Raw genomic sequence first — 23,521 nt, forward strand, 5'->3', positions numbered from 1 at the left:
GAAAGCATCAAAAAATCTCTATCAAGATTACCTTGACAGCATGATCTGACATCCAACGTTCATGGTAAATTTCTCGGTTAATAGAGAATTTTCTTGGATGAAATGAATCCTAGCAGGAAAATACAATATCTTCCAGCTTCAAGCCTCCATAAAATATAAATGTCACAGAAGATAACAACATCTCCAATCATCTTCCCCAACAACAAAAACGGCAACAAAAAACCCATTCCCAAGACTCCTTACAAACAGTACATTAAGCTCAAGTGATAAAAGCACATCATTAAGAAGCAGAATCGTTTTTCGGTATGTTTTCACAAGTGCTCTTAATTAATCCCTTAACCATTACCGTCACGGCACAACAGTAAGGGAACGGAGTATCCTACACATACTTTTTTTTTGGGACTATGCTGCATAAACTCTTTCTAACATTCCGCCCAACAGGGGACGCAACAACCTTGCCAGGCTTATCATAACAGTGATGCCAGGAGCACGTGGAAACCGTTGTGTAAGCGAAAATCATCCCCTTGGTAACAAATTCTCGGTCGGAGGACCGAGAAGCAGATTGACATTGTGGTGGTGATGGTTGCGAGTTGAAAGAAAATTCCAACTTCCAACGGCTTTACTCTCCGCCAGCGTGCGCGCAATCTCAACCGGGGACGCTTTGAACTTTGTGCCGGAACACGATGAAAGGCACACGTTTTGATAAGAACGGGTGTTGATTATATCTTGCCACCCCCTAGCCGAGTACGATAGCAGTTATGATGATAGCTTGGATGTTCTTGGAAGTCCATAAAAATAGATCCTCGATTCTGTGACTTTAGGGAATGTTGGCTACGCTAGGATATATCGCCGCTCAACAGGCTCTTTCTTCTCTTCCAGCTGCGAATGTCCTGTGTAGATCGGAGAAAAGGTAGACGTACCCTGGTACTATACAACTACCGGTCTCCAGCAGATACCGGCAAAACTGTGCGCGGATTGCATAACTTTCAAAACCTCACCAGTCCAAAAACCTTTAAAATTGCCAACATAGCGTCCTTGCGTTGGACGTTTATTAGCAAAAAAAGAGCGAGTAAAACAATTCTCATCCAAAATTCCTACGGCCCCAAAATACCACGCACACAGACACGGTTCACTGTCCACGACTCGCTCTATTGAAATTACAGCTCATTAGGCAGTGGCTATGAAGGATGATAGCAAAAAACCTCGAACGAACCGTTTGGATGATCACCAGTTTTGGGAAGGATTGGTCTAAAAGATTTTTTTTTTTGGGGGTTTGAGCCTAAAGTTGCTTTCCAAAAAGCCATTCAACCTTACCCTTACGATATAGCATTTTCGTGCAAATAAGTCTAGCCCCCGAGAAAGTGCTCCAGGCTAGTGATGTTTTATTGTCCGAGTTTGTACCACCTTTCGCTCTACGTCTCAACCCCTGCCCAACCAGTTCCCACAAGTTGGTTTGCCTAATTCAACTTTAGCTTCGAAAAGTTGATATTTCAAAAATTTCACCTAACAAAAGCATAACGATGCTCGAGGTAATCGTACCACGCGCACCGCACGCGATAACCCGAGACGCAACGACGAACTTCAACCACATGGTCCGTACGCTAACCCGGCCTGGTAGAACGAGCTGTTGTGTTCGTTCCTGCTACTCCAACAGCACGAGCAGCATCATCATCACCGGTGCAAAAGGGGTTCACGGGCGTGTACTCTTACAACAGCCGCTGAAAAGGTAGATTACGCTTCAAGGGACGGTGTACGGGCACTTGAAAAAAATTAACAGTTCGTAGTGCAATACTGTGCGCGCTACAACGAGCCCGACGGATGATTGGCAGTGCTGCCAAAGGAGGAACGTTTCACGGAAGGATCAGGATGTGTACCGCAAACGATTCACACTTTTGCTTTTATTGGTGCTTTGCTCGGTGAGCATTTGGGTGAGATTGGCGTGGAACAAAACAGCAACAACTCGGACAAGCTCCAAACCAGCAACAACACAAAAAAAAAAGCGTCAAGGATGTTTGAATCCCACAAATGCAAAGGTTTGCTTACATACAAACCTTCTCAGAACAGTGTACGTTAATGCAAGTCGTAGTGTGGTTGGATGAGAATTGTTCCTTACCGTGCGTTGTGCGTTGAAGGGATGAGCACACTCATCGGGTAACGCTAACTATTAATCAGTCTGTCAGTACAACCCGAAGGATGTGAATGTTGAAGTTGGTTCGAAGTTAGTTCGAAACACGACCGGTAGATGGCAAAGTACCAAGTATGCTCGGAAATAGTACAATGAAGCGAAAGCTACTTAAAAAGCAAACGAACTGATCGGTCATGCTGAGTTATTCAGTATGCAGGGCTTGTTTTGGCGTCTGTAAAAATGTTAAAATCTGAGTCATTGTTTAAATGCTTAATGGTTCAAAATAAATACTATATATATATGGTTTTATATGGATGAAACCACCCTCCTGTAAGGTCAATTGAAAATATGTCGACTATGTCGACTTTTTGCTATTTTTGATGGATACTACTTTTATAAGCTTTGCAGTGTTCCGTCATCAAACGAAGTTAGCTTATGATCATCAGGATAGTATAACAAATGCTAAAACTGTCGCTAATTTGTGTTGATATTGAAAAAGAAACTATCAACGTGGATATAAAAATGATCTTGGAGACATACAAAAATTACGTAAAGCTAACAAAAGGTGAAAAGATCTGACTCCGGTTATGAAACTGATTTGTCTGACCATAAAATGCAACATAAATTGGTATGAAATTCGAATACTTTCTCGCCCAAACCATCAGGAACTGTGAAACTTTGATCCTGAGGTTAGGCCAGAGGTCAAAACGGAGAGAAAAATTTCAATTAAAAAGCAATTTAAAAAAGCATCTAATGGATGTTTTGATCATTAATTATTTCTCGCTGCAAGATAATCAAATGACAAAGGATTAAGTTCCACAAACTATAGCCAAACAGTTCAAACACATCCTCCACCAGCCATTCTGTGTCATCTTTTATGTACAAAGTATAAACGTTTAATTTACATTTTGCGCTCGCTCGCGCGTAACTCACCCACGGGCCAAAACCCCAGCTACAGATTATATTTCAAACAACTAAGCTTTGGCAGCTCATGATAACAAACAACACGATACTACCAAAGATCTGTTTATTTGAGCTCTCGATAGTAATATGATGTTGATTCGCACATTCGGCCCTGTGTTCTGCCAAAAAAATATCCCAAACGGCCTGTTGTGGGTTAGCTTTGGAAAATTGTGCGTACCAAGAACTCACAATCCAACCTCCCTCCTATCCCAGAACGGCAGACAGAAAAGTCTAAATGTGAAATTCTACTCACCGCAACAGCTTCGAGCCATTTAAAATCGACACATCGACACAACGGGATTATACAGGCAACTAGAGACCCCATTGTGCAGCTAGATAGCAAAAACCACCCATCCCAACGCGTTTTCCCGGAAAATGGCAAACATAAACAATTATTTCGAAATCAATTCGCCTCCTAGGCTAGCCCAACGAGGAAGAGCCGTGTGCACAACATGACAACCAACTAATAGAGCAATCTATTTGCTTTTAAAACTATGATTAATTATTCAACCACCAGCGATGCTCAGCCACCCCGGTGTCGAACGAACTGGTCGGTACGTGCAACCGTTTTTGGGGTTCGTATTGGCGTATTCACATCCCCCCAGCCAGGATACGACAATAGCACCATCGCTTTTATCGATGATGCTGGTTCTCCCTTACTATCCGGACAGAATGCAACCAACGTGCCTCGCACACCATCCCGGGTGTGACGAAAAAGCGAACGCTTTACTCACTTATTTATCAAACGCATCCGCATCTCTTTAACTCTCCCCGTAAATAGGCTGGGCGTGAATGTGAATCATTATTCACTTAGTGTTCACACCACCGTCTCCATCCAGCTCTAGCTCCAGTTCAAATTAGTTGAACAAATTTAATTTAATCCCCAGCTCCATCACTACTCCATTTAACGTCCACCAGGGCGTCCCCTTTACCGCCCACAGACACCTCAAGCTTTTGTTGTACGCTCCCTCGAGGGTCGGGCGATGTAAAATAAATTGTTGTAAAATCTGCTCCCTGCACACGTGTACCTTAAGCCCCGGGATGTTTTTTGTGCGGGTGTCTGTGTAGTTCATCATCATCACCCTCTTTCTTTTTTTTTTGCCATGAATAAATGATAACGCAACCTAACAAAACGCAATCGCGGGCAACACGGGTACAGATGGCGGGGAAGTCACCGTGTCGTGAACAAGGACCTGCGTGTTTATTTCGCATCAAAGGAAACCCGTAACGGTGGAAAATCCATCATTAGCAGCGAGTGCGTTTTGTGTGACTGGGATTTTTACCCTTTCCTAATCGAAATCGGTTACAATTTGCTGTTTGTTGTTCACTAACGGTGTTGTTAGTGTACAGTAAAATTTATATTCTATAGGACGTAACGTGTAATCTGCTAAAGGTTTTATTGCGTGGTAGTTTGGTAGCTTGTGTAAATCCTATACATAATATTGGTATCAGAGCTTGGTACATTCACACATTAGGTACAGCAAGCATTGTCAGTTGGTTGTAGTAGTACTAGCTGAGTACATATCATAAATAATTGATAGTAAATGTTAGTAAATTCATATCTGTCAAATGTGACCATAACATCTCAAACGTCAAAATAGTAACATGAACACTAGGTTGCTATAAAATTAATAGTAATACACTACTTGAGGTACAATAATTTAAGTAGTGCAATAAAACAATTTTTTTAGGTTGAAGTTTCGAAAAATAGCTTCAAGTTGCTGAACATTAGAATCGAAAGGATCATTTAAGTAGTTTAAAATAATTACTCCTTTGCAAATGCCACAATTAAGATTGCTGCAGGCGTAAAACTAAATAACGCTTTGTCATGTAAACCAAACACAAACACACCGTCATACACATTGTCTGCTGAAGATGCTTTTTAGGCGACTTTGGTTAATGATCTGAACGATAAAATTTTAAAATTGGAAAATTATTAATAATTCCTTCTATTTTTTCCCTCTTTTTTCCCACAGGGCCCAGTAATTATGGGTGAAATGAGCACGGAATTGTAATTGCATCGTACGCGCATTCATACATCCTTCCCTAGCCTTAAGGAATCAACCTGTCAAATTGAACTGTCAAATGGCTATTAGTACACCCATTACTACTTGCTATAAAAACAACCTCAATGTGGTTTCGATTCGATTTACTTATGTCATTTTGAACTAAGAAAAATTGCAGAACTTTATTAAATGTGTCTCCAAATTTTCCGTCTAACAGGGTTTAATCACTGTTAAATAATTATCGAAATTAAACGCCTCGTCGATATACATACTTTGCATCGCATCATGTAAACTCCCCCAAAAAGTAGTACTGTATTGGCGTGTATTGCCACGAGATTGTAAATTGAAACGCGCAAGGACTGAAGCTGATATTGGATGTGATTAGCGAGGGAACCTTTTTGTACCGATAATCTTTACCAATGTGCAATCGCAACGTAACTAGATAGAATGATACGGACGACGCAACGATAGTAAATGCGCATCAGAATGGCAGCTTGATCGGGAAGTCGGTAGTAAACGCGTCACCATTTTTTTTTTTTGTTTTATTCACTATATTACTTATCAATGTATGTAACCTCGAATGGTCCCGCGACGGTGGGATCACACACTAGTATGTAGGTGATGTTTTAACAGCAGAAAATCGGTAACATGTGCAGTACCACTTAATGCAATCCAGAACCAAAAAATATGAAGCGAAACTGTAAGGTAAACGAAAACACTTAAATCAAAACAAAGGGATATTGACCTAAACGATACACTAAGAAGCTAAGCTAGTGCTAGGTACGAACTAACCGAAGAGTGAGACATTCTCGATGTGTACGTGTGTGTCTTGTGTGTGTGTATGTGTTTTTAGATATTAGGAAGCGGTCAAAACACGGTAGCGGAACCCAAATGGCCCAACGGTGGCGTCACTGCATCGGGTGGCGTCATCGATCGGCTAACGGGGCTGAACGTATTTGGACGAAAGATTTATTATTATTATCCAATCGGTCGGTAGTGGCTAAGTTTTCGATGTAATACGTACTTTGTACTGTCTCCCAGTAAATCGCACTCATGGACGTCAGTTTCGTCTGTTTTAGCGACACGCTTAATCATTACTGTTAGATGTTTTTCGACGATCGTGGATTTGTGTACTTAACAACAAAAAATCTTCTGTGTTGCAATCTGATTTGTTGCAAAACTCTCTCTCTCTCTCTCTCTCTCTCTCTCTCTCTCTCTCTCTATCATTCTCTTACAAAAGAAGGGCAGAAAAAGGCCTTCTAGCGCTAAAATAAAGCATATTAATCTATCGATCTGTTTGCCCCATTTTGGACATCCATTTTACATCTCGATTCAAGTGTCTCTTCGTTCGATGTACTGCGTAAGATAGTGTCACGCATCGGGAAGACATTCTGCACGAAAGTCTTCCTCAAGAACGGAACGCAAAGTGCTCTTGATGTCAGGACACTGGACACTGTTCCTTTCGCCCGTCGAAAAAGGTGTCCACTATTGCTAAGAAACCGAAAGAAAACCCATTTGGAATTGTATTATGTAAGTTCGTTTATATTGATCATCAAAAAAAAAAAAAGAAAGCAAATCAAAAGGTTAATAAAAATAAATTGAAAATTGGATTGTAAACATAAAAATCAACCTTTTGAGTTAGGTTTTATGTAGTACATGAAAGATACATCCAAAATTCCTTTGTTTAAACGAACACAACTACCAGGTGAGTTTAGTGTAAGTTGTCAAGTCAATTTCGGAAATCCTGCTACCCTTGAATGCCTTTCATTAAACCTAATTGCAGCGGTAAAAAAAACTTTCCCAATAATAACTTGCCGTTACTATGGCAACATGTCGAAGTCTTTATAGCTCCAAATCGACACTCGACCGCCATTTAGCGTGCTCTGCGGTAGAACAACGCTTTATTGAGTGATAAAATATGGAAATAATAATTTAAACACCGCACCCTTAACTCTCCCTTTAGTAAAGCTATAAAAGCAGATGGGGAAGAAAAATGTACTGAAACGATGTACACAGAATGATGGTGATTCCTTGGCTGGGTTTTCGCAAAGTTCGCTACTAGTACTGCCCTCTACGACCGAATGCAATCATTCCATGGTACGTACGTTCCCGATGGTAATGGTGGAATGAATATTAATGACAGTGCTACAACACGAAACCGAACCATTTGAGTGAACATGTCATTACCGGAAACTGATGTCGATATCCTGACGCTCCAACTCATTAAAGGAAGCATCCACGAACCCGGGGAAAGTTTGTTTCCTTCGTCTGCTCGCACAGTTCATTCGTAATATTTCTGTCACCCCACACATTCTAATCGATCTGCTGCCTGTTTTGACTCACCGTGCATGTAAAATAAATATTTGATACCGAAACCAAACACCCGGAATCCCGGGAAAAGTACGGGTAGACGAGATGTAAAAACAATCAACCTCCTATTGCTGCCCGGTATTGACATTCGTCGATTCCGGCACTAACCATTCATCGTCCTGGAGCGCTGAAGACTCCCGCAGTGTGACTTTGATCTCGGTACACAGACAGTCAGACAGCGTCTCTTCTCCTGCTGTGAGTCTTTCACCGGGCGGGGGGGGGGGGGGGGGGGGGGAGAACGAGCTGTACATTCATATTCGGTGTACGAGAAAGAATCACTGATGACTGGCTGTTGTGTTGTGTTTGGTTATTAAAAGGATTGCATCCCTCCCGTCGATGACATTTGATGAGCCAAGTGCCAACCTTCGACGTGGTGGTGTACAAAGTTTGAGTGAAGTGTCTTTTGAAATCGATATTTAAATTAAAGCAGGAAAAAACAACACACCGTGCCAACTAGCAAAGCCCCCAAGGCCATAATGATAAAAGCGAATGCACAAAAGCGTAGGAAGCTGTCCACCATCTCGAGTGGTACGGCGGTCGGCACCCCAATCGCCGAACGAGACGAACCACCGCAAACACGTGGCCGCCTGCGGGAAAGGTATCGCTTCACGGAGGAACTGTTCCAGCTTTTTGGAAGCATCACCGCTCACTGTTACCGTCAGCTGGCCCAAAAGGATCGTTCCGTCTGGGAGCGATTGTTTTGGTTGCTGATGTTAATACTTGAAGCGGCCACACTCGTTGCGATTATCATATCCGCCTGGGGTAAATTTACGGCCAATCCACTGATAACAACGCTGCACGATACGATCTACCCGATCAATCTCGTCCCGTTTCCGGCGATCTCGCTGTGTAACAACAATCGGATCTCTCGGACGGCCGCCCTGAGATACGCACGTCAGCTGGCCGAGAAGGACACGGAACGGCACAATGTGAGCTACTTTCTCGAGCAAATCGTACTGCTGGGGAAGCTGTATGACTTCGACTACGAGAATCTGCACCAGATGACAAAATTTCAGGAGTTTCTCGATTTGAACGATGTGAGCAACGGAACTGGCATGTACAATGCGCTGGAAACGCTTACCAAGGTGAGACGGTAGAACCGCGAGGCAGGGGAAACGGGTGGCACTAATCGGATGTGGTGCATCTTTGCAGCTATCGCCCCGTTGCGAGGATATGCTGTTGAGATGTTTCTGGAAAAGTATCGAACTACCGTGCATGCTGCGGAACGATATGGTTGAGGTACGCCGTACGCAGTATGGATTTTGCTGCACGTTCAACTTTATCGGACACAACGAAGATAACGAGTAAGTAGTGTGGGAGGGTTTCTTGGACGTAGCTAGTATGTCTTCAGGTTTGTTTGATAACAGTATAACCCCACATACGCACAGAGTTGGTGAAGTTTTCTTGATGAGAAGCCTTGTACTACCGGTTCATCAGATACTAAGGCGTACCGTGTAAGGTAGTACTTCCTCAGAACACGACGATCTGATGCTGGTGCGGAAAAGTTTTTGAAGTGAAAAATTATTTTAAGAAACTTGCTACCAGCTGCTCTCTACACCAGCAGTTTTGTTGCTGCTAAAGCTATTTCATTGCACAACACATGGGGTAGAATAGCTTCAATTATTGTTATTATAGTGTAAAATAATATTCAGTACCTAATTTGAAGAAATACGCACGAAAAATAATTTAAAAATTAATTGTACAAATTTACCTTTATTATTCGCCTCAGGGTATGCAATCTGCTGTGCATCAGCAACTGTAAAGATAGCATTAAAATGACTAACAATACTACCAAAAGTAAAAAAATATGCAGTAAACCAAGAAACCTTGAAGCTAAAGGCTGAAGAATCACTTTTTAATTAGTCTGCAAAACACGTAAATATTACAGAAGAGGCTCACTCTCACTCACTCATACATAATACAGGTACACACGTATTTAGCTCGTGCCAAAAATTGAAAACCCTTCCTTTTCCTCAACACAAATCCGTCCGAATTCTCGTTCTTTTTTTCTTCTTGTTCTGCCAATCTTTTTCAGGATTCATCCGCCATCGTACTTTTTGGACGTAACTGGACCGGAAATGGGATTGGTGCTTCTGCTGAATGGATCCTCTAATGACTATTTCTACAACTTGTTCAACAACATTGGCTTCAACGTACGGACACTCCATTCCTTTAGCAGTATCCCATTTTTCGTCACCATCCCCGCACACTCCTAATCAAGTTCACCTGTCCACCGTGTGGCAGTGATCCGCTGCACTGCTGTCGCCCGACCGAAAACCGGTAACGTCTAAATCGTAGCGTGGTGGGTTTATAGCTCTTCGTGTTTTACCTTCGTTACAGCTTCAAATTTTCAACCCGAGCGAAGTCCCGGACAGTACGGCCGGCGGGGTAAACGAGCAATTCGTCCACCTCGGTACGGAAACGTTCATACGAGTTGATGCCATCACCATCAACAGTGAGCCGGATGTGCTGCGCTACTCGAGACAGAAGGTAAGGCAACATCACTGTACAGACTGCACAGCACTCACCTGTGGGTACCGGGGTGGCCCATCCAAGGTTGTGCACTGTCGTTGTTTTTCCTCATCCAAAACAAAAAAAAAAGGGGGAGGAAAAATCCCAAAAAGCACTAGCCCCCACTTTGAAACGAACCGGACTGGCTAATGTGGGGCGCTGTGGTTGAGTCACTACTACTGCCATATCCAGTGCCGACATGAAGCTGCTGCCGCCCGCCGAACGGAGCAGATGGAAGGTAATTAATTTATTTCGAAGCGCATCCCACCGTACCGGTGCATGCACTTTCCCGGGATGAGGGGGGGGGGGGGAGAGGGAGCGAACAGTAGTACATCCCGGTGCTCATGTCCACGGATTGGGGTTCGGTTTCCATCGTAGCAGAGCGGAATTTGGCAGTTCCAGAGATGCAGTTGCATTCTCATACGTTCTGATATCTCGTCCGCTGTGCTGTGTGTTAGGAAGCATCCAAATACGACCACATACACATCGATTTCGGTGCATATCGGTGCATAAGCGCAAAAGGGTTGTAGCGGAATTGTATTGCAAGAGTGCATCCGTTAGCCGTGATGTAGAGGTCTATAAAAAAAAGCAGCTAGTTTGCTGATAATCCAATTAGAGAGCTGCGTTTGGAAGATGGAAGTGGGGAAAGGCAACCAGGAAGGAAGGGGTTGGTTGTAAAATGCTACTACAGCCGAAAACTTACAATCCAATGGAATTTGCCAATTTTACGATCATTTGACGCGGAACGAGTGGTGTGTTGAGATCGTAAAATAAAATTCCGCAAGGCCGGCATGCTATTGGCGATGGTCGGAAAAACTGCTATCTTAATGACGAGTTTTGCTACGTTAGCCGGGTATCTTTGGAGTTGTAAGTTTGAAAAATTGAACTGTTATTGGAATTTGGTTAAAGCTCGATATTTCTATCATGATGACCATGATCTGTTATATATCGCATTTAGTGCCTAGAACTGTATGGTGCAGTGGTAGAATTAGCTTTTCTAGGGTTCTAAGCGGAGTGGAAACTCGGGCCCTCTATCACATTGTATCTAAGTTCGGTAAATTTCCGGTAACTTTCCCTACACTTACTATTTTAAAAATCGTTGAACATTGATCTAAATAAGCCAAAAAACAAAAATACGCGGCCTAAAGACGCATCCAACAGTATGTAGTACGGCTAGATAGGACCAAAAATGAGCGAGTTATCGCCAAATTTCCGCACAAAACGATTTTTTCGTGGAATAACTGGGCAGGGGGAGTGGAGGAATCAAGCAGGAGTGTCCCACAAAAAGATGCACGACTCAAAGACGCATCTAACAATATGTGGAACGCTCTGATCGGACAAAAACTGAGCGAATAATCGCCGATTTTCCACAGGCTAATGTGGTCTCAGGAACTGCCGGTAAACTCTACAAGCAGCATTCCCGCGGGATGACTTGCTCATTGTTGGTCCGATTTGGCGTTTTGCGTACCATTGGATGCGTCTTTGGCCCGTGCATCTTCCTGTCCAGTACCTTATCCCGATCTCTACATCCTATGCCGAGTTATTCCACAAAAACCCCTTTTTCGCAGTTTTTCTGCTATAACTGTGAGTCACTCGATGGCCTTGCATGAACATGAAGGCAATTCATCCAAGAAGAAGAAGAAGAAGAAGAAGAAGAAGACTCCATAATAAGCATTAGTCAACATTTTAAAAAGCTAGGAGTCCTCCCGGAGATGAGTTCATATCTTAACTGGCAATTTACACAAGGCGTACAATGATATTCGGACAAGGCTATTTAACTGGAATATGAGTTGAATCTTATCACAAAAATGAAGGATTATAAGTAGAATGAAAATTCCAATTTTTTGAAAGATTCTTCTCCAGAAATCTCCATTTTTCCAGGAAATATATTTTTTTTCCAATTTACCGTTCTCATACTACAAAAACTGATTTTTGAACGCCATCGTCATAAAGAAAATATTGTTGTCTATGACACTTACTCCGATTGCCGTTCTTAATCCACCAGAAACACTATGTTTTGTGGCTTCTCTCGTTTTTTTGCGGATTTCAACCCTAAAAGGGTTGTCGTCGAAACACCACATCGTTACGAGATGCCTTACCATTTACCATTGCCTCCCATCTGGACTAGACAACATGTTCCTGGCGACCAACGACCGCAGAACAATATTTATGCACCGTGCACTTTGCATACCGGGATCTGGCCACAGACGCCTACACAGATGCTACCCATAGTTTGGCAGTTCTCACGACTGCTTCCCCAAACTAAGTCCACTCGACGGCGCGGTACAGCACTCGAGGACCATTATCACCCGCTTCTACGCCACTTCCGCGAATAATTTATGCACTGCAGCGCCGAACACACTAACCTGCCGATTCTTGGCAATTTTCAGCGCCAGTGCGTGTTTCGCAACGAGCTACTAAAGTACGGTGCCAACTATGGCCGCAGTAACTGCGTGGCCGCCTGCCGACTGCGGAGCGTGCTGGCACTGTGCGAGTGCGTACCGTTCTACATGCCAACGGCTGCAGCAACGGCCAGCAGCAAATCCATAACGACCTGCAATCTCCAACATATCGCTTGCCTGAACAAGTACAAGAGTAAGTTTCCTCCTGGGGGGGGGGGGGGGGGAGTTGGCAGGGATACGCCAAAAATTATCCTTAACAGGAATTAATCGCTCGGAACACTGAGCGGGGTGTTTTTTTGGGAGGGGCGAGAAGGTGATAATAATGTTTTTGATATCGTCCTCTCACCAACCACCTTCGAATGGCCGGTTTGTTTGATTTCAACTCCCCTTCCCAAATTCGACCACAGTCAAGTGGTCAACCGTGATAACGGACATCGTGCGCATACCGGGCCTGGAGAAGGAGATGGAAGAATCGCTCTACTGTCCGGAATGTTTACCCTCGTGCTCGGCCAGCAAGTATCAGATCACCGCTTCCGAGCTGCCCCTAATTCGGTCCCGGCGCAACGGTTTCAGCATTACGGCCGGCATCGAGAACGTGGCGGACGTCGCGGTGGTACGGATATTCTTCGGCCAGCCAGAAACGTGGATGTACAAGCAGAACGTTGCGTACTACTGGTTCGAGATATTTAGCAACTTCGGCGGGATGTTCGGCATCATGGCCGGCATGTCACTGATAACCCTAATGGAGGTTGTTTACTTTGTCGGCCGGCAGCTGGTGCTGGTGTTTGCGACCCGCTCCTGGAGTGCACGGCTCCGTGCGCACAAACCGAACCTCGAGTTGCTGCAGTAAACTTGTGGGACCGGTCAGGCGCGCCAGGCTGGCCCCAGCTGTTACAGCGCCCATTGTTTTGCGCCACTCCAATTAACACCACGTACGTAACGCTTTTGCAGGCACTTGATGCCGGGTGAAGAACAAAGAAAAAACAAGCAGCAAAACACAAGGAACAAGTGGGCACGGGTCGTCCATTTGCCCAAACCAACAAACGGTTTACTCGTTAGTGGTTGCTGTTTTTGAATGTGCTTAGAGGATGAGGTTTTCAGTGACTGTAGTGGAGAGCTTGTAGTTGCTCAGGAAAGTAGCTCATAGCAAGTAAATTTATTTACCAACTTTTTTTTTCAAGGGCTTGGTGAATAGCATCAGTAAAGCACATGATGACGCTTTTCAAGGATACTAGAAAGCATCCTAAAATATTGTAGTGGCAAGTAGTTCAATAAATTAAACCCTTTCCGGGTAAAGGTACAGTCTATTTAATCTTTGATGAAAGAAACCAAACATCAAACGGTCTCACGATCGTCACATGCTGGCATAAGCTTATTCACTTGCTAACGGGCAATTTATGTAACTATTTCACATCCAACAAAGACAAATTCCTACCACGGACTATTCCCTGATCATCCCCAGAGGTCAAATTCCACACCGAGAACACGTGTTTGCTTCGTCCACACGCTTCGTTTTGGTCTCTGTCTCTATCGTTTATTATCGATTTTCGGTTAAGTAACGCCCAGGCGCAACCCGTGTCACGTGGCAATTGTTGTTGTGACAGTAGCTTCCTCACTAATTAGTATGTGTTCTTCGAGTCCGGATTCGGTGCCGATTCCGGGCGGCACAGATGGCGCAGCTCATTACCACGTGTGTGGATCAGTTTCTTTGCCGTCCATTTTTCGTCCGACATCAGTGGACAGATGCTGTACTTCATTAGGGGATTTGCTTCACCGGTATCCTTCAGATTGTACCAGAACGCCAGCGCACCTTTGCGGGGTGGAATAGCGACACGTAGCTTTGGGAAAATGGTGTATCCACCCTGCTCGACGTCACTCAGCTAAAAAAAAAATGTAGAAGGAATAGCTTGGGTTAGTTTGTTTTTTCCAATTTCCACCCGTCAAAGTGTTGCGTTACTTACGAAGAATAAAACCGTTGCTAACCGATCCCCGGAATAGGAAAAACGATGAAAGTCCTCCTTCGTCTGGATGGAATCTATATCACCTGTCCTATACGCACCGACTTCGTTGTAGATAACCTTCAAATCTTCCGCCGTTTCGCAGCTCAATCCCGTCGCACGTTCGATGCGGCGTGTCAAACGCTCTACCACCGGATGGTCCCGATCGTGCAGCGTGTATGTTTGATGATTGTCGTAAAACACTGGCAGCCAGCTATCGTTGGTAGGGCCGGACCGTTTAATGGTCGCATCTCCCAATGATTGCAGCTGCTCGATCTCACTATCATACACCATGTCGTGTATGAGAGCGACAAATGGATCGTTATGGAGCACTTCCACCTTACTCGGGGACAGGAGACTGTGTGTGTTGCGCACATCATACAAACAGTACAGTGTGCTAGTTATGGCAGACGGTTCAGTGTATGTCCCCCGGCACAGGTCCATGAACGGGTCAAACCTGATCTTAACCACCTGCTCACCATCAACCGTCGCTACCTCTACATCCCCATCAACGGTTTGTGCACTAATAGAAACAACTGCAAACACTACCAACGTCACCAGACACTGACCAATTCTACTCACTAGCATCTTACGCTTCATTTGATGTGCTTTTGTAAGAATCCAAAAATCGACTGAGATGGTGCATAGTTGAAGTTGAATCAAAGTACCTGAAGAAGCCGTACCAACGTGTCCCAGCCGCAGTTGCACAGCTGTTCAAACACAACAACTACAGGTACGCGGCAAGTATTCTCGGTACTTTAATATCTCCGCTCATACAGCACGCCGGTTGGAGAGTGAGTTCTACCACTAGGTGTTTTGTCTACCACAAACAGACAATAATCCCGCTTAATTACAGTGCAATACAAACGCTTCATCCCAGGGTCCCACCAGAACGCACCGCAATGCATCTTGTAACGTTTCATCTCGGCGGAAGTGCTTCGAAGGTGATGAAACCAACCATTATTTTGGGGTGCCGATTTTCCACTCCAACGCGCGAAATCCCTGCCCCCGCAAATCAATTTCGCACACCTGGAACAAATGTGTACCGAACGGAAAGAATAAAAATGCAATCGCTTTCCCCCTTTCAAAGTTCGAATCAATACAAATTCTCACCCCGGACGATGCGTTGTGCTGGATGAAACTGATGCACCAAAAACCTTTAAAAAAAACTGCATGGATGGAAGTACAGCCAGCCAGGGTCTTCTAGGGAGAACGGAGATCTCACTCCTGCTCGAACTGCTTACGTACCATACGCTTCATTTCATATGCAAACCTCTCTCTCTCTCTTTCCCTGCGTCACCGGCATTGATCGATTTCACAAAGTGCATTTGCATACACCCAGGCGCACGATACCAGGGACACGCGGGTTGTGCGAATTGCCGACGATGGATGACGATTCCCGCAACTCGACGGGTGAATATTGTTGTGCCCATTTTTTTGTTCCCTTTTGGATCTGTGCACGGAGCGGCAAGACAAAAGCCGACCAACCCTCATCCCGACTATCAAACAGCAAATGAAAATGAATCCCTTCCTTTTCACGTGCGCTGACGAACTCGGTCATACAAACACACCGGCCTCGCACATAGCTCGGATGGAATGAAGCGAATGAAATGCATGAAATATTTAGTTGTTATGAAATCCAATCATAACGATAAATGTACCCCCTTCGGATAAATTGTTTTCCCAGTCCACAGCAAGGACACGGTACAGTTCAAAGTACATTCCAGGCCTGGGTGAGGATGGATGAAGCGACCGCCACCATCACTCAGCAATAAGATGATCGGAAAGGATATATATACATATATATTTTTCACCCATCATCAACCCTGGAAACCTAATATTTTTATTTCTACTACTATAGATCTCTCCACAACCTTACCACCTTACCAAGCCATGTAACAGCATTGGGCGCCAGGCCTTTTGGATACAGAGCACAGTATGTTTGCGTTTTGCTTCGGGGCTTTTTGTGCAAATATTTACCAAAAGTGTGCACGCACGGTATCCTTTTTCATAATGTTTTGTTCATGAAAAAAGAGAGCACACACACACACACACACATGCGCGCGCGTAAAAAAAGCAAAGGCCATTGAATTGTTTTTCTAATTGAATTTTTCCTTTCAAACCTCTTTCTGCAGCCGGTAGCGACTCTACTGACGGAACAATCCGCCTATGGCCTATGATGGCGTTTGCCGTATGAAGAAACGATTACAACTTTAAAGCTTTACATTGTTTGATGGGTTTTTAGGACAGATTGATTTTAAATGATTAATCAGCACTGATGCTTCTTGATGCCTCCATCCACAACACTTTCAAGTGCATTTTATAATCAAGACATAACATGCCGACATCAAGCCTATGATTGCAAGATCTTCTTACGGGTTTTGCGCTCGGTAAGCAAACATTCCAAGCATAACAGCATCGCTTGTCTACGGTATCAAAACCTGGCAACAACTAAGGAATCTTTATTGGTTTTGTCCAATATCAACAAGGTGCTTGAATGGTTAAAAATGGTGCATTCTGTGCCGGGTCTACAGGCGGCAGCAAATGTCGTAACGATGCACCGGTCAAGATGGACTCCGTATCAGAATCTCTTCATGTACGCCTGACTGCAGTCGATCAACAGTGTATCAATGCAAGGGTAACCGATACCAGCGCACTGCAAGCCCTTCTGCGTGTTTCTATCTATAATGGATAGCCGATAAAGATAATAGCACCCGGGCGCAATGGCAACAGGAACCCGAGTTGATGGATTGCTGGATAATTGAACGGCTGCTGCATCGGACATGACAGCCGGAGAAACAGTATGCAGATCGAGACGGTTTCTCTACATCAATACAGCAGTTCGTCGGCACAAAACCCGGTTTCCGGATAGAGAAATCGTAGGTAGGGCTTTGTGGACATTACCGGTTGCGTTTGGTTTCGATCCGATGCGATGACAACACAACAATCGCATTGCTTCCGGTCGACTGGACATTGGTGTACGGAACGGAATGGCCGAATGCTTCTTGGTCTGTCTTTGCTGGACGGCATTCGGGAGCAAACTTAATATCACTAACGTACACAGACCCGATTGATAGTTGGCGTTGTAATGTTTTGTTGCTCAATAGACGAGATTCTTTGCACAAGAAATTCTAAACCTTTGAGCAGTTTCAAACATTTATTAAGCCAATTTGCTCTGCTAACGAGTGTTGTGCTTGGGAAGAGGGTAATAGTACATGAGTGATTTAAATCTTTCTAATGGAAGCATTGAAACTCGAATTTAGAAGAGCTTTTACAAATCTTTTGCGAGTCGTTATAATGGAACTCACTTCGAAAGAGTTCCTAGTTGTAAGAGAGATTCGAAGCGCCGAATATTTTTACAATTCTTTTTGCGACTGGCAACTCTCTCTTTCTATAACGACTCTCCAGTAAATTTCCAAAAAACTAGGTCTCGGGCTCCATCCACAGCTGCATCCGATATCCGACAGGTTTGACTGCACTTGATCCAGACAACAAGTTCGCTGCGCTCCTCTAGCGGTTTTGACTTCCGTCAGAATCTGCACTGCCAGCAACAGCTCAGCTAGCTAGTCTAGGGCTCGTACCCGTAGAGTACTACTAGCAAGTATTTTGTCTTTGTCTAATTGATGAGGTCGATGTGATCCGCGAAGGCAAGAAATTGGAGAAATCGGATGAAAATCGTTCCTCGATCCAGAGCGAAAAGAATTTATCCCTAAATTTATTCCCAATAATCTCATGTCTAGATTAAACGATACCATTCAGTCTTCACAGAGACTGAATGGTATCGTTTATCTGAAAGTTTGTCACAGAGTCTATGCAAAATTTTCAAGGATTCAGAAATATCATCTTTAGCTGTTTCTAACATCTATGGAATTCCATCATTCTTCGTTACAAAGATAGCAACAGTCCAACAGTGATAAAAAAGTGTTTTTCTGGACTTTCTCCTCCTAGTCGCTTCGTCCAAAATCAAAGTGTCCTCGAAAAGTCAAAGCCGGATCTCTGATATCCTGACACCCACCATAACAACCTGACCCGTTGCTCCCGATTGGAAGTGCCGATCCTATCCAATCGTCCGATTGTCATGGGTACGGTGACAGGTGTATTTTTGAGAGGGATTGCTGATGGAAATATTTGCGTTTGCCCATTGCTAAACGTTTGCAGCTCTATTTATCGCCTCGCTCACTGGCGTGTTGTGCAGCTACCATGAAAGGAAGCATTCAAATCTCAAATGCTTCTGGAAAGTGTTTGGAACGGGAGAACAAACTGGAGAGTTGAGGAACGATTTTACGTGTTGAAAGTAGTACTATCTAGTGGTAAGGATCAACCACACGCAGACACTGGGCATAGCAGGGCTCATAATTCTCCCCTGTTCCCTTTTCCACCAGCGTCCAATGTTCGTGCCATGGGTTTTCAACTACTTCAAGCTCCCTCTGCGTGAGGGAGCTGAGGATGCGGAGTGCTGCAATGGATGAATAAAATATTACCTATGTATCAAAACATTTTTCATCCAACCGGCAAGCTGTACATGCTGACGAATGAACTCTGTCTGTCGGATACAGTGTACAAACAAGCGAAATTTCTGTTGCTGTACAACTCGGTATCCGGCCCTACTGTGCAAGCGTGTAAAGCTTCTTCAGATTTCAGATGATGAGCGAATTTGCTGGAAAACATCGTACTGCAACGTGTGTGGGTGTGTTGCCACCCATCCGGAAGCAACGAAAGGATTACGTTTCCGGTGTGTGATTTCCCTAGCATTTCGCGTACATACCATTAACTACGCCAAAGTGGGCAGCAGTAAGTTTGGATGAGTTGTGTGAGCAGTAGTGGTGTGTTTCGGTCCGCAGCGTTAGAAAGGATATGAACAAATATTTTAACAGGAAGTAATATTTTTTAAGCAATGCCGTTCTGGATGTGGTGCGGTCCCGGGTGTGTTCAAAGTTGGGGAAATAATTTGCAAAAGTTGTTTAATAATTTTGAAAGAACATAACCTTTTCAGCAAACATACAATTTCTCCATTAAAAGCAAATAGCCAAAAAGAATAATTTAAATGTTGTGCTTCTGTCAAAATCTCTAGTCGTGTTTACACAATCTGGACGTTCTTTACTGAATAAAAAAGGATCAATCTTTGAGCTAAAACTTCAAAGGTCTCCATAACGAGTCTCTATATGACAGTTTTTACCAGCAATAGAGAATTTCGATAGAGGTTCAAGTACTCACCTCGACGAGCGATAAGCGCGAGTTAGTTCATCATTGTGCGAAATGCGTTCAGAAGAGCAAGCTGAAGGACGAGCGAAATGTACTTAGTTGTGAGCGCTGAGCGATGAGTTTGGCGCATACCATAGTACGCATAGCAAAATACGTGATGTTTTTTTATAAGCCGTTGTGAGCACGCTCAACGTGGTGAGCTGAGTGATAGAGGCAGCTCTTCCGCAATCGACCCAACGACAGCGGTGTAGAAAGAGTGTGTCTGAAAGAGAAATCGAAGGCCAAAGAAAAAGAAGGAGAGAGAGAGAAAATAGAGCGCTAGAAATGTATGATTCGGTAAATGCTAACGCGTTAGGCGCAAATTCAAATTATAATTTTATGTTTTACATTCATACAAACATTCAAAATCTATTACTTAAAAAGTTTTAAAGATATAATATGTAAGCATCACTTGCCCATAGTCATCGTTTAAATCGTATCAAAAACATTACATTCCTACACCCCATGCATGGAAAATTAAGCACAGTGAGAAAAAATATTGTACTTGTCCAATTTGTTTACCCTTTTTATTTATTATATCCGATATGTTCGATCGTTTCAAACATATGAGTATTTTCTTCAAATAAAATAACTCAAAGTTTAGATTATAGCTTAAGATTCCTCCTTTAGGGATACTATTTAAGCGATTTTAAGCAATAGCTTTAGTAGTTCTGCTAACACTCGGCGCCAGAAGCATCGATGGGAACAATAAATATCTTCCATTCATGATGTTCTTGAAATTCTAGCAAAATAAAATCACAAAGAGCAATGATGAAAGGTAAAGTTAAAAATCTACAGAAGCAATTTGGATTTTAGCAGTTATTCCATTTTGCGCTAAACGTGCCATGTTGTGGTCCGGTGATAAAGTCACCAGCAGCGTTTATCATTACAGGGTAGTACCGGGTCTCAAATTCCATCGATACTGTTCCCAAGTCAATCGTTTACGTTCATGTTGATGCTATTTATTAAATGTTCACGAATTTCAGTCCTAGTTTACTTTATTGCAAAAGTGTTCAGAAGTTAATATACATTCGCCCATAGTGCCAAGGACAATTGAATGACAGAATAAACAAAGAAAGAAACAGTAAACCTTCTACCTTCTCTTTCTCGCCTTTGCCCACTACCAAGTGCCGAAATTTGCCGAAGTTCTTGCTTTATGCAACTGTGAGCCATTAATATTAGTATTGTTTTTCCGCTCACAGTCCGCTGATAAGCGCTGTTTCTAGCCAAATTCGGAAGATATTTTCAATCCAATTTACCCGCGAGCTACCACCTGCCACAGACGCGAACCGTGCGCCACAAGTCTAGTGCATTTCTACTCCTAACTACTCTCCGCTCGAACCGCATCACACCATGGGCCGTAAGTTCTGCGTTGGAGGCAACTGGAAGATGAATGGCGACAAAGCCACCATCACCGAGCTGTGCAAAACGCTGTCCGCTGGTCCGCTGGATCCCAACACGGAGGTGGTCGTCGGTTGCCCCGCACCTTACCTATCGTTGGCCCGCTCGCAGCTGCCGGAAACGATCGGTGTTGCTGCCCAGAACTGTTACAAGGTGGCCAAGGGTGCGTTTACCGGTGAGATTTCTCCAGCCATGCTGAAGGACCTTGGTCTCGGATGGGTCATTCTGGGACACTCGGAGCGACGTGCCATTTTCGGTGAAACGGATGAGCTGATTGCGGAGAAGGTTGCCCATGCCCTTGCCGAAGGGTTGAAGGTCATCGCTTGCATCGGTGAGACGCTGCAGGAGCGTGAAGCTGGCCAGACGGAGGCCGTTTGCTTCCGGCAGACGAAAGCAATCGCCGCCCAGGTAAAGGACTGGAGCAATGTAGTGATTGCGTACGAACCGGTGTGGGCCATCGGTACCGGCAAGACTGCCACCCCGGAACAGGCACAGGAAGTGCATGCTGCGCTGCGAAAGTGGTTCACCGAGAACGTTTCGGCCGATGTGTCGAATGCCATCCGTATCCAGTACGGTGGTTCGGTGACGGCGGCCAACTGTCGTGAGCTTGCTGCCAAGCCGGACATTGATGGATTCCTTGTGGGTGGTGCCTCGTTGAAGCCGGAGTTCATCCAGATCGTCAACGCTAGACAGTAAGGCTTCACTGCCGTTGCGTGCCGTTTGTAGTAGTTGCAGCGCGGGGGAGATTTACGCAATCGCCAACGCCGGTGTCGTCATCGTTCGTCTTATTTTAAGTTTCTCATTATACTCGTTGTACACACGCACCGAACCGATTGTTACGTTTTAAGCATCCAAACAAAGAATAATCTATTCAACAATAAAACGAGGAGCTTACTCGCTCACTTCCACATTGTCGTAAATGTCCTCGACGCCTTCCATCGCTTTTAGCTTCTCCTTTAACTTTTCGTACGCTTCCAGCGCTTCGGCATTCAATTTGATGGTTGATTTGGGAAAGAAAGCATGCTCGCTATGTTCCACGCAGTAGTTGAGCTTTTCGAGCTCTTTTTTCACCTTGTCCAAATCTCTCGGATCGCACAGAAACTGTAATGGTATTCGGGTGCATTATTATCTACGCCACAATCACGTTTGACCCTTCCAATCGGCCTCTCACCCTTATCAGTCGATTATTTTCATCCATCACTTCGATATCTTCGGCACCCGTTTCGATAGCATGATCCGTACACACGGATAGCAGATTGTCACTTTTCACATCAGCCGGTGCAATCGCTTCAACAAAGCCTCTTTCATCGAATGCATGCATTGTGTCGAAGAAAAGTGCACTGGAAAGGAATCAAAATCATAAACTCGTAGCAGGCTCGGCGAGCTGCGATACTTACAAATTCTTCCTTAGAATTGTTGCCATTTCCATCTTCAGCTGGGCAAATCGATCCGTATACAGGACACATATTACATTAACCTGATCAAGTGCCTTAATCTCGAGTGTATACTTTTTCAACTCTACCGACTGTGTGGTACACTTCTTCAGGATGCCTTGAATAGTGGCGTTCGGCATGTTTCTCTTGAGTGCCTCATCAATCGCTGCCCGCAGCACATTGTTTACGGCGGGGTTTGCTCCTCCAGCTGTAATTAGAATTCCACGGTTAGTACGCTATTTAAACTCTTCATACTAACACTTTTTTCACCTTGTACTGCAAGTCGGATTTGTCGAGCTAGCTTAATAAACAATACCGCCTTTCGTCCATCGTTCAGTGCCTTCACGTGCCGTATGTTTTGCCACTTGGAGTGACCGGCGTAACGGGTAACCGCATGCTGAATGTACCGTAAGTTATTGTACGTATTGAGCGATGGTTTCACTGCCCGCGCTAGCCGTCCAACAGTTGAAAGCATCATCCGGTGGAAAAGGCGTTGGAAATGCTTACTTCTGGCACGTAAATGTACACCTTCAGTTACATAAATCGCGACACTTTTTCCGGCAAATGTTCGACCAAATGTTGTTGTTTACAACGTGACCTGTGACAGCGCGCCTGTCAGGTGTTTGACAGTAGATTTGAATCTACAGTACGTGGCGAAAAAGTGTGCCAGTTGCTCTTTTACCACCGTGAAAACTTAGTTAGTGGCTTGTGTTGTCCGCAAAAAAATATCAAGATTAGCATATAATCAAATTTTATTAAACCAATTTATTCGCAATTCAACAAAAAAAAGAAACAATAGTGCTGCGTATGAAAGTAAAAGGCGGGGATGAGTCGTTTATTTTATCAAAACAATACACATTGATAATCAGATCCTCAACAGCGGTTGGAGATGATTGCGCTTATCACTTGAGCTTGAATGAGGGTGCCATTCAAAAGCAGTTTGAAAACCATGCGGGCAAGTAGCCGGTGGTCAATGCGCTTTCTACAATGGCTCGTAGTAAATTGTGTGTTCTACCGCTCATCTGCCTGTTTTTGGGAAGCTTGTCAGCATCCGACCAGCATTATGGACGTA

The 23,521-nt window shown here is 44.1% G+C and overlaps 5 protein-coding genes across 6 annotated transcripts in view; 2 read left to right on the forward strand and 3 right to left on the reverse strand.

The window, feature by feature from the left end:
• The window catches only part of LOC126558824 (pyridoxal phosphate homeostasis protein), a 445,790-nt gene that overhangs the window by 363,097 nt on the left and 59,172 nt on the right, over positions 1–23,521 (reverse strand). The gene's annotated exons all lie outside the window — the stretch shown is intronic.
• On the forward strand, positions 7,941–13,227 carry LOC126560091 (pickpocket protein 28-like). Its single transcript, XM_050216253.1, has 6 exons — positions 7,941–8,549; positions 8,617–8,768; positions 9,500–9,617; positions 9,805–9,954; positions 12,366–12,570; positions 12,785–13,227. The coding sequence occupies exons 1-6, from the start codon at positions 7,941–7,943 to the stop codon at positions 13,225–13,227; spliced, it is 1,677 nt and encodes a 558-aa protein (XP_050072210.1).
• On the reverse strand, positions 13,997–14,974 carry LOC126560092 (prolyl 4-hydroxylase subunit alpha-1-like). Its single transcript, XM_050216254.1, has 2 exons — positions 14,339–14,974; positions 13,997–14,257 (listed from the first exon to the last, which is right to left on the reverse strand). The coding sequence occupies exons 1-2, from the start codon at positions 14,972–14,974 to the stop codon at positions 13,997–13,999; spliced, it is 897 nt and encodes a 298-aa protein (XP_050072211.1).
• LOC126558887 (triosephosphate isomerase) lies at positions 20,922–21,723 on the forward strand. Its single transcript, XM_050214969.1, has one exon. It carries the CDS (start codon positions 20,969–20,971, stop codon positions 21,710–21,712), a length of 744 nt encoding a protein of 247 aa, XP_050070926.1. The 5' UTR covers positions 20,922–20,968; the 3' UTR covers positions 21,713–21,723.
• LOC126558756 (probable transcriptional regulatory protein Teth514_1449) lies at positions 21,908–22,999 on the reverse strand. Its single transcript, XM_050214815.1, has 4 exons — positions 22,720–22,999; positions 22,414–22,657; positions 22,188–22,356; positions 21,908–22,117 (listed from the first exon to the last, which is right to left on the reverse strand). Exons 1-4 carry the CDS (start codon positions 22,925–22,927, stop codon positions 21,908–21,910), a joined length of 831 nt encoding a protein of 276 aa, XP_050070772.1. The 5' UTR covers positions 22,928–22,999.

This window comes from Anopheles maculipalpis, chromosome 2RL (assembly GCF_943734695.1).
Source record: "Anopheles maculipalpis chromosome 2RL, idAnoMacuDA_375_x, whole genome shotgun sequence".
In the NCBI taxonomy this organism is placed as follows: Eukaryota; Metazoa; Arthropoda; class Insecta; order Diptera; family Culicidae; genus Anopheles; species Anopheles maculipalpis.

Bases quoted from the DNA above. Each gene is read 5' to 3' on its own strand.
- LOC126560091 (XM_050216253.1), top strand. From the start codon at position 7,941: ATGATAAAAGCGAATGCACAAAAGCGTAGGAAGCTGTCCACCATCTCG. The intron at 9,618-9,804 runs GTACGGACACTC...CCTTCGTTACAG, and splicing joins TCAACAACATTGGCTTCAAC to CTTCAAATTTTCAACCCGAG. The intron at 12,571-12,784 runs GTAAGTTTCCTC...ATTCGACCACAG, and splicing joins TTGCCTGAACAAGTACAAGA to TCAAGTGGTCAACCGTGATA.
- LOC126560092 (XM_050216254.1), bottom strand. From the start codon at position 14,974: ATGAAGCGTAAGATGCTAGTGAGTAGAATTGGTCAGTGTCTGGTGACG. The intron at 14,258-14,338 runs GTAAGTAACGCA...TTTTTTTTTTAG, and splicing joins TAGCAACGGTTTTATTCTTC to CTGAGTGACGTCGAGCAGGG.
- LOC126558887 (XM_050214969.1), top strand. From the start codon at position 20,969: ATGGGCCGTAAGTTCTGCGTTGGAGGCAACTGGAAGATGAATGGCGAC.
- LOC126558756 (XM_050214815.1), bottom strand. From the start codon at position 22,927: ATGATGCTTTCAACTGTTGGACGGCTAGCGCGGGCAGTGAAACCATCG. The intron at 22,357-22,413 runs GTAAGTATCGCA...ATTCCTTTCCAG, and splicing joins ACAATTCTAAGGAAGAATTT to TGCACTTTTCTTCGACACAA. The intron at 22,118-22,187 runs GTGAGAGGCCGA...ATACCATTACAG, and splicing joins AAAATAATCGACTGATAAGG to TTTCTGTGCGATCCGAGAGA.